Source organism: Sminthopsis crassicaudata, chromosome 5 (assembly GCF_048593235.1).
Source record: "Sminthopsis crassicaudata isolate SCR6 chromosome 5, ASM4859323v1, whole genome shotgun sequence".
Classification (NCBI taxonomy): Eukaryota; Metazoa; Chordata; class Mammalia; order Dasyuromorphia; family Dasyuridae; genus Sminthopsis; species Sminthopsis crassicaudata.
In genome coordinates, this window is record NC_133621.1 from 243,383,357 (window position 1) to 243,398,121 (window position 14,765).

General features: G+C 37.9%; 1 protein-coding gene across 2 annotated transcripts in view; it reads right to left on the reverse strand.

Annotated features, from left to right (window-relative positions):
- VDR (vitamin D receptor) overlaps positions 1–14,765 on the reverse strand; it is a 91,631-nt gene that overhangs the window by 36,627 nt on the left and 40,239 nt on the right. For both annotated transcript variants that reach the window (XM_074270704.1, XM_074270705.1), the window contains one exon: positions 2,528–2,658. In XM_074270704.1, coding sequence (XP_074126805.1) covers positions 2,528–2,658 — 131 coding nt within the window. The remainder of the gene's footprint in view (positions 1–2,527; positions 2,659–14,765) is intronic.

Genomic DNA, 14,765 nt, shown 5'->3' on the forward strand with positions numbered 1-14,765 from the left:
TTTTTTTTTTTTGCTGTTTTTACAAATACAATCTCATTTGATCCTCACAAAACTCTATAAGTTAGATGCTGTTATTATCTCCATTTCACAGTTGAAGGTACTGAGGCAGGCAGAAGTTAAGGGACTTGCCCACTTGTCCAGGATCACAGAACTAGTAAGAGTCTGAGGCTGGGTTTCAACTCAGATCTTCCTTATTCTAAGCCTAGCACTCTATCCACTGTACCACTGACTGCCTCAAACAGAAGTAAAATTATATGATCAGAAAAGGTGGTCAGATCTTGCAATGAGAGTGAGAGGGAACAGGTGGATAATTCAAATCCTACACTGGTACCCCCAAAATGCTGTTATTCATAGAAGTAGATCTCTAGATGGTAATAACCACATGATACAGGTGGAACAGGTATTATTATCATCTTCATTTTATAGCTATGATTTTATAGCTATGATTATTGAGATTAAGAGTTTCTTAAAATTTACTTAGGAATGCAGGGGATGGTTGGTAAGTGATACAGTACAAAGATAATGGGGTCTGGAATCAGAGAATTTGGATTCAAATCCCACCTCTGATGTGTATTTCCCGCATGACTTGTGGGTAAATCTCTTAACTTTCCTGGACCTTTGGTTCCTAAGGCCTGTAAAATAAAGGAGTTAATTAAATTAGATGACTCTGAGGTCCTCTAGCCCTAAAACTTTTTTGATCCTAAGAGCTCAGATCTTCAGACTCACTGTTCTTTACATACTTTAACATACTACTTTCTTCAATATATGGTCTTTTTTGTTAAATCCAAACTAGCTCCTTAGATGTCTCAGGATCAGCCAGAGTCAGGATAAGTAAAAGTCCTTGATCTTTAAGGGGAGAAGTTAAAGAAGCAGGCAAACTGCCAGAAGTTTTGCCAAAGATCTCTTCTTGATTCTGGAGTCTAGAAGCTCTACCTTTCTCCTTCTCATCCTTCAGCCTAGTAATTCTCTGATCTCTGTAACCCTACTCTCTAATCCTTGCCTACAATTATCTTAACCCCAAATAATGAGCCAACCAGTGAGAAGGGTCATTTTTCCAAATATATGCTAATTGTCTAATAGGTAATTAGCCTTAAGTGCTCAGTTGTCTGATTCAAGTGCATATTTTCATAGTTTCAGCCCTTTATACTTCTTATCCATATGTTATCTACGGTGGTATCTGTATGCAGTAGCTATTTAATAAACATTTGTTGATTGGATTAATAAATGGGAAAGTCCATAAGGTCACTCATTCCTTCCTGCTCCCAGTTCTTCAGGATAAACACTTATCCTGGGTGGGGGAGTGTGCTGGCCAGAAAATTAGGGGGTCAAAACCTGATATGTTTTCTGTGGAGGTGAAAATGAACTACTGCCTACAAACATCTATAAAGAATTTAAAGTGAGGGCTGGAGACCAGGAAGTAGGGTCTAGGAATAAATATCTGTGGTTCATATACTAGAGCATGAAACTGATGCCTTGATGAAGGCTTCAGTTTTCTTCATTTCCACAGTGAGAAGGATTATTTTTTTCTTTTACTGATGGAAATTCCCAAAGCCCAAGTTCTGTCATGAAGCCCTCCACAGCTACATCTCAGAGACTCTAGCCTCAAAAGCTTCTTCCCCTTTCTTTTCACCCAAACCTTTCTCTGAGGTAAGGCAAAAACTCTATCTTTAGGTGATGGGGGAAGAAGTAGCAAAGGCATCACCTAGGGTGATGAATAAAGAGAGCTGGGAAAAAACTACTCACCATACCATAGGCCAGAGGCAGTAGAAATGGGACTCCTTTGAGGGCTATGTTCAATTTAATTTCCTGCTTTGGTTAAAAAATAACTACGCCTACAGCTCAAAGGCAAAGTCCATTTTTAAACTCTGAACCAGATTTCATCATCTCTATATATCTTTCATCTTGGTCCTCACTCACAACCTTAAGATAGGAGTATGTCCTCTCCCTTCCTTAAGTTTAGGTTACCCTCCAAGATTTCCTTTAGCTTTCCTCCTAAAATTCTCTGCTTTCTCTGCTTCCATAATTTCTTTAAGGAGCCAACCCTCAGGCACTCAGTTAAACTCCAAAAGTATGAGTCACTATAAATGGCAGGATGAGCTAGACCCAAAAATGACTTCTCAAGGATTTTTCAGGCCTTTCAAGCCCAGAGGGTAATGCCTCCCTACTGCTTCTGATCTTCTTTCAATCCTTTGTAACTTTTTATCCCAAGGCCTAGATTCAGAAGGCAGTCAAGTTCCTAGAACTCAGTTCCTTACATGTAGGATCTAGGAAATGTACAGATTATTGGCAAGTAATTCTTAGAGGGAAACTTGGACATAGAGGTGTAGTAAGACTGAGCCCTTCAAAAAAGGGAAACCATGGACAGCAACAGCCTGACTTCCCTGCCTAATCCCAGAGTTCAAGAGTTCAGAGAACAAGAACTAGAATTGCTCTCTAAGCCTCTTCCATGGGATCTAATTTCATAGCTCTCCATCCTCAACTTAGTTGTCTGTTATTTTCCTCCCTATCTCCATCTCAATGAACTCACATTCTTTCATCATGCCGATGTCCACACAACGCTTCAGTCGGCAGGCTTGGCAATGACGCCGATTGTCCTTCGTGATGCGGCAGTCACCATTGAAGGGACAAGTGAATAGGGCCTTCCGTTTCATGCTCCTCCTGCCAAGAGATCAATTGCCGGGGGGAGGTTTGAACAAGTTGTAGAATATAATAACAAATGTGCTATAACAAATGATGAAGTCAATGATCTTAGAAAAACATGGAAAGAGCAGACATGATTTTGTTATCCATTAATAAGATCTCCAGAATTTCCAGCAGAGAAGCAGACTCTCTTCATTGGAGACCTGCACAAATACTGGGAAAGAATCACTATTCATTTACTTTAGATGCACCAGCTATGTGACTTTGGGTACAGCACTTGATAAATGTCTACCTCAGTTTCTTCATCTATAAAATGGGGCAACCTAATTCTATAAGGTTATTGTAAGGATTTAAAGTGTGTTACAAAATGTTAAAGCTCTATAAAAATTCTATATTTATTATTATTGTACAAATATTCTCATTTTACAGACAAGTAAACAGAGAAATGAATTTCAGAACCAAGACTGGAACTCAAGTATTCTGCTTTCTTCCTTCTCCTATGTTGACTAGCACTAGTATCAGGAAGGCTTAATGGAATGCAGCAAACATTGCTGTAGTCATGGGACTACATGGGGGTTCAAGTCTTAACTCCAATATTTCTTAGGTATATAATCTTGAACAAATTACTTGACAGTTCCAAATTTGTTTCTTCATCTATCAAACAGGCATATACTACCTAGCTCACAGAATTGTTGTGAGGAAAGCAAAAAATAAAAAGGAATTATTATTACTATTAATTACAGCATATCCTAGGGCCAAAAAGGAAGAACATTAAGGCCTATATCTAAAGAGAAGATTAAGAAAAAGAAAAGTTGTGGAAGAGAACTTTTCCAAAAGTAAATGTGGGTTGGAAGCTTGTATAACTGTTTTAACCTCCACTTGATAATAGTGCAGAATAAGACTTCTTAAACTTTTCCCACTTTCAACCCTTTTTCACCCTTCAGCTTTAAATATAGGATCCTTTGAAAATAAAGGGCTTGCACTTTAACAAGGACTAGCTTGTGATTTCCTTGGTATAGGGAACTCCATCTACCAATGCAGTTTATCATCTTTACAACTTAGAGAGTTTCCTGGACTTCCAAAAAATCACACAATCAGAATGTATCATAGATGTATCATATAGCCCAGATACCCCTGGCTTCCAGGCTGACTCACCACTCTGCCTCTCATCCTCCTTTAAGGACATGTAAATCATTTTCCTTCATGACAGCTTCATGAGATGATGCCTACCAATATTATTCTTTGCTCTAAATTTAAAATCTAGCTCTAAACCAAATCTATACATTTACATCCTGACTAGGCTATATTTGCCTTAGAATAAGGACTCAATCTCATTCATTTCTATGGCTTTAATTTTTTCTTTATCCTATTTTTTTTTTAATCAATAAAATTCCTTTTGACAAGTTACAACCTTGTCTTAGTTTGTCCAGACAATTTAAGGTAATTTGAATGTTCCTCAGTTCAGGGATTAGGGATAGTAGTAATGGATAGCAGTAATTGACTCAGTTTCCTCTAGGTTCAAAGAATCAGAGATTTAGAGCAGAAAGTGTTCAGAAGTCATCTAGCCCAATTTCCTCATTTTACAAATAAACTGAGACTTTAAGAGATTAAGAGGATTTCTCATGATCACACAGCTAGTAAGTGAGACAACAAAAAGTTTAAATGGCCATGATCACATAGCAAGGGTTTCCCTTATACGCATTAATATTCTGAACCCATGGATTCTCAGTCTAATAATTCTAATAATTCTCAATTCCTTTGTTACAACATCAGGAATCTTGCATTATATTCATTCGCTACTACTACCCCATGGATTGCAGACTCCCATCAGCAACTTATGTGCAAACTATCCCTGAATTTCACTCCTTGGTCTCTCATTTCTTTCTTTCTCTACCCTACATATCATTCCATTTCATCCTTCTCATATTCCTTCCATCTACTTGATCTTATTGAAATTTGGCTTCCACCAGATGATACTGAATTCATGTCTTTCTTCACCCTTCCCCAACTCCACACATACATAATCCTAGAGAGGGAGTTTGGAATAAAGCTTGCTGTCACTTCCAGGCTCTCTCTTCACTAGCATTATTCAGTCAGCTGTCTTTCTTTGAATTTTACCCTATCAATTTTTTATTCTATATGGTTCAAGATGGCTTATTGTGTACCAATCACCAAACCATTCTTTTTTTTTTTTTTCAAGGCACACAGAACCTAGGTTCCTTTCTTCCCCAAACCCTGTCTTTACTAGAAAACTTTAACTTTCATGCTGATGTTCTCTCAAGCTCCTTTACTTTTCCGATTCTTCTGTCTCCTTAAATCCTACCTTAGCCAAACATCAATTCTGCTTAGCTCATAGAACACAATATCCTCTTGGATGAGGGCATGCCATTCTGGGAGGTCCTGTGCCAGTGTCTCTCTTGTCATACAATGAATTCTAAACTTCATAATAGGGAATACCCTTGTATAGCTTTTTCTGACTATCTTGTGAGAGTTTTCCCTAATAGATATATAATAATAATAAAATGATGACTATCATTTATGTAATACTTACTGTGTTCCAGGTACTATGTTAAGTACTTGACAAATATCTTATTTGATCCTCACAAAAATTCTGAGAGGTAGATGCTATTACCATCTACATTTTACATTTGAGAAAATTGAGGTTATAAGACTTGTCCAGGGTAATAATCCTAGCAAGCGTCAGAGGCTGAATTTGAACTTATTTCTCCCTAACTCTTGGTTCCACACTTGATCCATACCTAGATGCAGCTAACATTTACATAGCATTTATTACACACTAGGCACTAGTACTTTACAATTGTTATCTCATTTGATCTTTACAACAACCCTGGAACATTGGTGTTATTATTATGTCCCATTTTACAGATTAGAGAATTGAGGCAAATAGAAAAGTGACTTGCCCAGGATCACACAGATGATGTTTAAGGCTGGATTCAATATCAGGTCTTTCTGCCTCTAGGCTCAGCTCTATTCTGTATGACTTAGTTGCTTTCTGATACATGTGTGTGTTTGTGTGTATACACACAAATATGTATATATGCACACATACACATATATGTGTATATATATTCATATTGTATATTCATATGCATATATGAATATGATTATGTGTTTATATATGTTAAAGACATACACAGATCTATAGATATATCTATCTATCAGTTAAAGATTTAGCAGGAAAATTCCCTAAGTAGGATTTCATTATCACTGGCCCTGCACATCTAGAAAGCTTAAGACTTCTGCATCTAATTTGAGCCATATCATCTAATTGATGTGAATTCTGAAACCTACTTCTCTCCTTTTGTCAGGAATCACTAAAATACTCATCCTGGAATGAGGGAAGGGGAGGATGAAAAAAAATTTGGAACATAAAATTTTGCAAGTGTGAATGTGAATTCTCAGTGAAACTACTAAAGTAGGGACTGACCTCTTTTTTTTAATCACCAGAGATTTTAAAGAGTTCTCAATCCGTAGAAAATAGACAAACCAAAATCCTTTGATTTCAGAGGTTTTTGAGTCTCTCCCTATCTCTAGAAAGACTAGACTATCTTCTAACACCATTATGCAAGATTTCCAGGAAAAAGAAATTCTGTGACCTTCCTTATTTGCCTTACCACCAGGAAGTTATTTGTTTTCTATGCTTAATTGAAATCTCCTTTGCTACAGCTTAAATTTCTTCTCGTTTTTCACTCAAGTGAAGACAGGTAACAGATAGTTTCCAATGACCAATTAGACAACAGGAAAAGGATCTCTGATGAGGGAAGGCAGTAGAAAAGTGAAACCTGGGACAAGGAAGACCAAATGTCCAGCTGACATTTTCTTCTCATTTAACAGGCTGAGTGAGACAAGAAAAACCCCAAAACTTGCTGCATATTTTGAAATTTTAAAAAAATTATAAATAATATAGCGACTGATTGTGTCCCCTGAAAATGGAAGTAGAGAGAACAGATGGAAATTGAAGCTAGAGATTGTGGGAAGCTAGACGATGGAAGAATCTCTTGGGGACATGAGAAACTCCAATGAGTTTGCTGTAAACAACACTGGACTGAGAGTCAGGAAGCCTGGATTCCAATAGCAACTCTTTCACGAATCAGCTGTATGATCTTGGACAAGTCAACTATTTATCAAATGAAAGGTTTGGATGAAGTGGTATCTAAAGTCCTTTTCAGCTCTAATAGTTTTATGATTTCTTCCACAGTGGCCAAATGAGATCCATATCTATCTAGGCTGAGGGAAAGGTTGTCTTTTTTTTTATTTTAAACCCTGAATGCAAACAAAATTACAGGATGACCTAATTAATATCCTTTATTACCTTGTATTAGACACTGATGGTTAATTTTGCAATCATGAGCCCAGGGTGTTTCTCATCAGAATGTAAGAGGAGACTCTACTGGAAAACCTAGCTTATATACAGTGATGAAGGCTCTGTTTTGCTAACCTGGAGGAGAGGAAGAATAGGAAGATACAGCAGTTTTGGGAGAAGATAGTTGTAGGAGGAAGGAGCACCATAGTCTGGGCACTTACTTGTTTAAAAGACCAGAGAATGACACAGGTTGGAAAAGTGACTTTGAAAAAAATTCATATAATCAAAGCCACTTCTGCCAATAGTGCAGGACTTCCAGATGCCAGGAGAAAATAAAACAAAACAAAACAATGTAAAGCAAACACAACTGTATTTATGGTCTAGCCAATGGTAGTAAACAAGGAAACTCACCCTAGCAGCTCAGAGCTCAGATCATTCCTTCTTTCCTAATATATTTTATCTGTATTTCCATTGTCTTTATCATTCCTAATATGACTTCTAAAAGTGTGGCTCTCTTCCTCAGAAATCAGGAACACCATTCTGCTCACCTCACATGCTTTGCCCATGTTCATTTCATTTCCACCCTGCTTCCCCCAATATATGTTAAATGATTGTGAGCCAGTCTGGTTGGAAGAAAGCTTAAGTGTCAGTTTTCAAAGGAAATTGTTTTCTTTTCTGCCCCCTCAAATCTGGGACCCTGTAATCCTCTGAATGGTCTGCAATTATAAACAGAGTTGGGAAGTAGCTGGATGGGGGTGGAGGGCAATCCTGAGCTAAATATAAATGGAATTTCTAGAAAGCCAGGGCTTAGGGAGAACATTGCCTCCTTATCCTGCCACAGATCTACTGACCCAAACATGAAACTGAGACATGAAGCTCGAATGGGGTTTTTTGGGCCAGGATTTAAGGGAATATGTCAGCTATACTTTGGGGCCTTAATATCTGTATAAAGTGATCCTTAGCAGCACACCCCATATATTTTAGATACAAATATTCTTCATGTGGGCTTTGTTGACAATTCAGTTTTAAATTTTAGATAAATCCTATCTTAAATTAGAAGAATATTACAGCATATTCCATTATTTGATTCCCTCATCTGAAAGACTTAATTTATCTGATTGGTATCTGAGGTTAAGCAGACTTGTGTGTGAAGGTATCATGGGATTTCAGACGAAACAGAATACCTCTACAACCAGATTTTTTTTTTTCTAAGGGCAGGGATATTATATTATATTATATTATATAATTATTATATATCATATAGAGTTTTTTTGCCCAGTGCAATGGCTTACATCTCACAGAGGCATGGTGATGGTGATGCCCAAATCCACAATTACATCTCCCAGAAGTCACTATCTACATTCAGCTGAAATTCAGGCATCTACCATTGAGGACAATTCAGAGAAATAGCTTTCTTTTTTAGTCATTTGCCAACAACTAACTTATTGATTCCTTTCCTAGCTACTTCCTAGCATTTCATGCATATGGTCTTCCTTGACTGTTTTGAGAAGTCTTTTTGGCCTGGCCAGGAAATGTCATCCAAGTTGCAAGGATACTAGACTGAACAGTTTCCAAAATGGAGAGCAAATGGGAAAGACTGTCACAAACTCCCTGGGTCTCAATTTCTTTATCTGTAAGATGAGACTAAATTTGGTAGCTTCTGGAATCCTTTTTAGCTCTTAAGCTATGATCCTGTGACATTTCTCTCTCCCTTCTTAACCAAGGCTTCTTAATCTGGGGCTAAATTCAGAGCAGTGGGTATAGCACCAAGCCTGAGTTCAAAACTAGTCTTAGACATTTATTTACTATGTGACTCTGGGCAAGTCCCTCACCTCTGCCTCAGTTTCCTCAGCTGTAAAAAGAGCATTTACTTCCCAGGGTGAAGAGCAAATGAGAGGAAAAGGACTTAGTATAATATTAGGCACTATATACAAATGCTTATTCTCCTCCTCTTTCCCTGGAGTCCATGGATAAATTTTGGGAGAGGGAGGGGAGTTCCAGGAATTTGAATGGGGAAAAAAATCTTTATTTTAAATAAATAACTAGTTAAGAGTTTATCATTCATTACAATTATTTAAAAATACTGTCCTAAGAAGGAGTCTATAGGAATAACCAAACTGTCATAAGGATCCATGATACAAAAAACCATTAAGAAGCCATGCTCTAAATGCAGGTGCATAATTCTCCTGCCAAGTTGTCAACTTCCTACGAGGCTGTCATCATGACTGTTATTTATCCAATATAGAAAGAACAACCTATTAAAAATGAGCTCCAAGACTTACATGAACTGATGCTGAGTGAAATGAACAGAACCAGGAGATCACTATACACTTCAACAACGATACTGTATGAAGATATATTCTCATTGATGTGGATATCTTCAATATAAAGAAGATCTAATTCAGTTCCAGTTGATCAATGATGGACAGAAACAGCTACACCCAAAGAAGGAACACTGGGAATTGAATGTAAACTGTTTGCACTACTGTCTTTCTACCCAGGTTACTTATACCTTCGGAATCAATTCTTACTGTGCAACAAGAAATTTGGTTTTACACACATATATTGTATCTAGGATATACTGTAACACATTTAACATGTATGGGATTGCCTGTCATCTAGGGGAAGGAGTGGAAGGAGGGAGGGGAAAATTTGGAAAAATGAATACAAGGGATAATGTTGTGAAAAAAAAATTACTCATGTATATGTACTGTCAAAAATTACAATTATAAAATTAATAAAAATAAAAAAATAAAAATGAGCTCTAAATTAAGCCCAGTTGTATGAACCAAACATTATTTAGAAATAGCTTTCCAAGGCCAAGAGGGCAACAGGAAACCAAGACACACAGACAATAAGCAGAAAGCTATTTAGGCTGGATCCCTTGGAAGTATGGAAGTCTGACTTTTCTTGCTAAGCCTATATTCTTTATGTAGAAGATTAAGAGTGGTATATAGTATGAAAGATCATAAAAACTTAGATCCAGTAGTTATGAAAATCATTCCTGGTTCATATTGATTAGGTTCTAAAGTAATTATTAAATAGATGACAAAAGGCCTTTTCCCTTTTTTCCTTTTAGTTATTTTGGGGGACTTTATTGTCGATACCTTCAACATTTCCCCATTTTGGTGCCTTGTTTGGACTTCCCTACTCAAGGAGCTTCCATCTTCACTAGTGGCTCATCCATTTAAAAACTGACTTTCTTGCTCTTGCACTCATGATTGTTGAATAATTATGGAGGAATACTGACCACCAAACTTACTTCTGCCACACCCATTTTGTCTCTTTTAACCCTGACCAAAAGCCAGTATGGCCTTGGCTCCTCTCCAGTCTGATTTCTTCTTCCTCAAACTTCCTCCTTCCAACTACCCCTTACTCCAAAAAAAAAAACCCAAAACCATAATTACTAAGGTCACTGGGGACTTCTTTACTGACAAGACCAAGACATTTCTCTATCTCCTTGCTCTTAACATTTGCGTAGCTTTCAATTCTGCGTGGGTCACTACTGGTTTTTTAAAATTAAAAATTTTTTCAATTTATGTAATAAAACAAACATTTTCGTAACATAGCACAATTAAAAAGAGTCTTCAATTTTTCCTTCCAAGGCTTGGGCATGAAATCACAAATATCTTGACCACTTCCCATTTATTGCAAGTCTCCATCCTCAACTCTTTACAGTTGATCCCTGATAATGCCATCTAACATTCACAGATTCATCAGTCATCTATTATACAAAGAACCTAAAAATCTAGTTTTTCTAGCTTGAACAAAACCCTCAATTCCGGTCCATATAAATTCACTGACTACATGTTATTCTGGTTTTGGACATCAAGCAAAGCAAAGCAGAAATAGTTCTGCTTACTGTTCTTTCTGGAGCTTGGACTTTTTTATTGGGGGTAATTGAAAATCATTTCCATAGTTTTTTAAATTGTGTGTTATAAGCAGATACTTGATTTTCCACTGAGCCCTTGAAAGAAGCAGAAAAGAAATGGCATGCCCAGAGACAATTGGACAGGGCAAAATTGTGGAATTTGATTTTTTTTTTTTAAAGGTACACACACACACACACACACACACACACACACACACACAGCACAAACCAAGTCATGTGATATAACTGATGTATTCTTTGGAATATTGGAAAGTGAAATATCCTAGCATCAAGCTCCAAGCCAGACTGATGATCATTGTGAATTGGGACTACCATGAAAATAAGACACATTTTTGGCTCATTTTCATTGAAGTCACTAAAAGCTATATCTATCTTATACAACCAAATAGAATGATCATCTATTAGGACCTGGAGAGTAGCCTTTTATAGTTTATACCCTTTACTCCACTCTCAAAGATCTATAGGTCTTTATTGCAATAGCCTGATGATTGGTCCCCTCAAGTCTCTCTCCACACCAATCTTTCAACTGCCAAAATGATCTTGTTAATGGGTAAGTCTGACCATGTCAGATAACCATCTTCCTTCATTCCAACATGCCTGCCCCACTCCTCCCCTTCAACAAACTCCAATGGCTCCCATACTGTGCCCCCAGGATCAACTACAAAGATTCTATTTGACACTTAATGCCCTTAACAACCTGGCTCCTTCCTATTTTTCCAAATTCTGATAGATACTTTATTCCTTTTGCTGGGATCCAGTGACCCTGACTTCCTTGCTGTTATTTGAGGGAAGTGACCTGGCCAATTAAACTGATTTGAAAATGGGCTTCAGGGACTCTATAGATGGAGCATAATATTACATTTTCTAACATTGTTCTTTTTCACTGGCTATCCTCCATGCCTGGAATTTTTTATCCTGCCTCATCTCAGAACTTTCATGGCCTTCAAGAGTCAGCTCAAATCATACTTTGTGCAAGGGACTATTTTTGATCACTGTCATTGGTAGAGCCTTCCCTCTGAAATCGCCTCCCATTTATACTATATATGCCTTATATGCTCACAATTTTTTTGCATATTGTCTCTATAAGAGAAGGGCAGGGAGCACATTTTGACCTTTTTTATATCTCCATCACTTAGCATAGTACATGGCACTTAGTAAATGTTTAATAAATATTTGTTGAATGATCCTATGATCCCAATCTTTATATATCAACCATATGTAGGTATCAATCATAAATTTCCATGTTTCAGTGCTGCTCCCATGATGTGGGACTTCAAAAACTTGTGGGGATCATTGGATTCCCTAACACGGGAAGCAGTGGACAATAGATTGGTTATGGACTATCTCTTGGTTGCTGAAGAAGGCGTATGTGTAACTGTTGTTTACATACCCTTCTTCTAGGACTTCTGGAAATCTTTTACAAAACCATGTTGATTTATATTGTTTGTTACATCACTATTTACATGTACAATTCATGTTTGTTACACCACATCGAGTCTGCACTGACTGTGGGGAGAGTCATCACTAATAGCCTCTCCGTTATTGCTATGTGCTTGTGTAATAACTCCCATGCTGATGGGTTTGTGCATAGTTGTCTCTAATAAGGCCCTTCAACCCAGAAACCCACTAGCAATCCCCACTTTCCTTTGGTGCTTTTCATCTCCCTTCCTGAGATGTCGGGGGGGGGGGCATGATTACCTCCTTTTTGGGGTTCTCACCTCCCTGAAAAGTCAGGGATGGCGCAACCATCTGTGGTCTAAAACAAAAGAAAGCAGGAGATGTAAAGGGCTAGAACTGAGCAAATGCACTTGATAATGAAGCACATAGGGGGCAGGTAGGTGGCGCAGTGGTAGAGCACCAGCCCTGAATTCAGGAGGACCCGAGTTCAAATCTGGTCTCAGACACTTAACACTTCCTAGCTGTGTGACCCTGGGCAAGTCACTTAACCCCAGTCTCAGAAAAAAAACACAAAAATAAACAAAGATAATGAAACACATGAGACTAATTGCCAATTGGATAGTTCCCTATTAACTTGTTTGAAGGTTGACCCTCCCAGCTGTTCTGTGCTGACTTGATTGGTGGGACAAAGAGGGGGAAGTGACTTGTGTGGGAGGAGTAGGACGAGGACAAACTTGGGTCGTGGAACTCATTCTCGCGTTGGAGGGTGAGGGTAAAAGATCAAGAATAAAGACATTTAGTGATCCTGACTCCGGCTGATTTCTGGGAAGACAGAGTTCCAGCATTTGCTGCTCCAGTTGCTCCCAGTATTCCCAAGATTCAACCAGCAGTTTCTCTAAGGGTCCTATTCCCCTGGACTTGATCCTCATTTCCCAGAATCAAACTGATTATCAAGGAAAATAAAAATTGTTCTGGAGGAGTGATCTGACCAGGTCACTAGAAATAGGATCTAGCAATCTTATAAATGATAGATGGGAAAGAAGATGTAAATGTTTCTTGGTCAGTTCTATGCATTTCTACATAGACTTCTTGATCAGGGTTTTCCAAGAGCTAGCTACTGTATAACACTTGAAATTTGAATCATTCTTTAGAGCTTTTCAGATTTATGATCTCATTTAATCTTCACAATTCTGTTAAGTAGAGCAGATATCATTATCTCCATCTGCTAAAAGAGGAAACTAAGAGTTTAGAAAAATTAAATGACTTGGTCTAATATATTTACTTAATAGCAGAGATGGTACTAAGAACCCTTGGTTCTATAATAGGAGGTGGGACCTATTCTGTAAGAATTCAAGAGGCACCAAGCCCTGGCAGGAAAGAGCCTAGGTATGGTCCAGGAAACCTGACCCATGTTTCAACAGGGCCTATGTTCCAGGAAGTAAAATATAATAGGTGGGAGGAATGATAGATGCAACAATCTGTAGCTGCTAGTGTTGTAGGTCTGGTTCCCCAAGCTAGGGAGCACCCCAATGGGAAAAGAAGGAGACCTGTGCCAGGCTAAACAGATAATTAACTCCCACAGAAACCTTGTTGCCTGGCAATTGCTCAGGGGAATGAAACTCTGAGCTTACTGGTTTCTGAAGCAGAGATTGGGGTGAGTCAGACTCCCATATTTCTAGAGAACTCAGGATAATCCCAAGGTTGGGAGGAAGTCTCACATAAAACCCAACATTAGTGCAATTGATTCTGACTCATTCCATTGTCAAGGCCAAAACAATGCCAGGTGAAGCCCACAGATTCAGAATGGTACCAATAGGATATGAACATCCTATCTCTGAATTTTGCTTTTCCTTTTCTTAATATCAAAATTCCTGGTTTTGGTTTTGCCTACCATAAGTTTTGATTGTTGTATTAGTTCTTTTTGGTCTTCTACATGAGACTTCTATGGGAGAAGGATGTTGAAGGAGGGGAGGGTAAATTAAAGTGACTCTATATAAATTTAAAAAAAGAACATTGTATAGGTGACATAGAGGGATTTAGATTAGTGAAATATGTCAGAGAATCAATCTGGAGAGGAGAAATTTAGAGAAATTGAGCAAAATTTCATAGAAAACAATCTTCAGGCCAAAATATTTGATCAGATCCTACTTCTGGCTTGAAAAGGAGAATGGGATTAAGAATAATTAAGGACATAAAAAGATTAAGAAGGATTATGGTGTAGAACCTGCATAGGACAACTGAAGAAAGAAAAGTAAAAGGTGGTCGGCAAGTCAAGGTAAGAATACTGTATGTAAGAAAAGGTAAGTGGAATAATTGGAGGGCAAAGCAATTAGTGGGTGGGGCAAATTGGTGAAATGGTAGGAAACTGGTGCAAGATTGAAAGGGAGTGAGTGGGATGAGGTGGCTAAACTAAAGGAAGGAAGTTGAGTGAGATTGTTAGATTACTAAGAAGTATAAGTTTTAACCAGGTACCAAGGGTTAAGGTATATACATTCACAAATAATTAAAAAA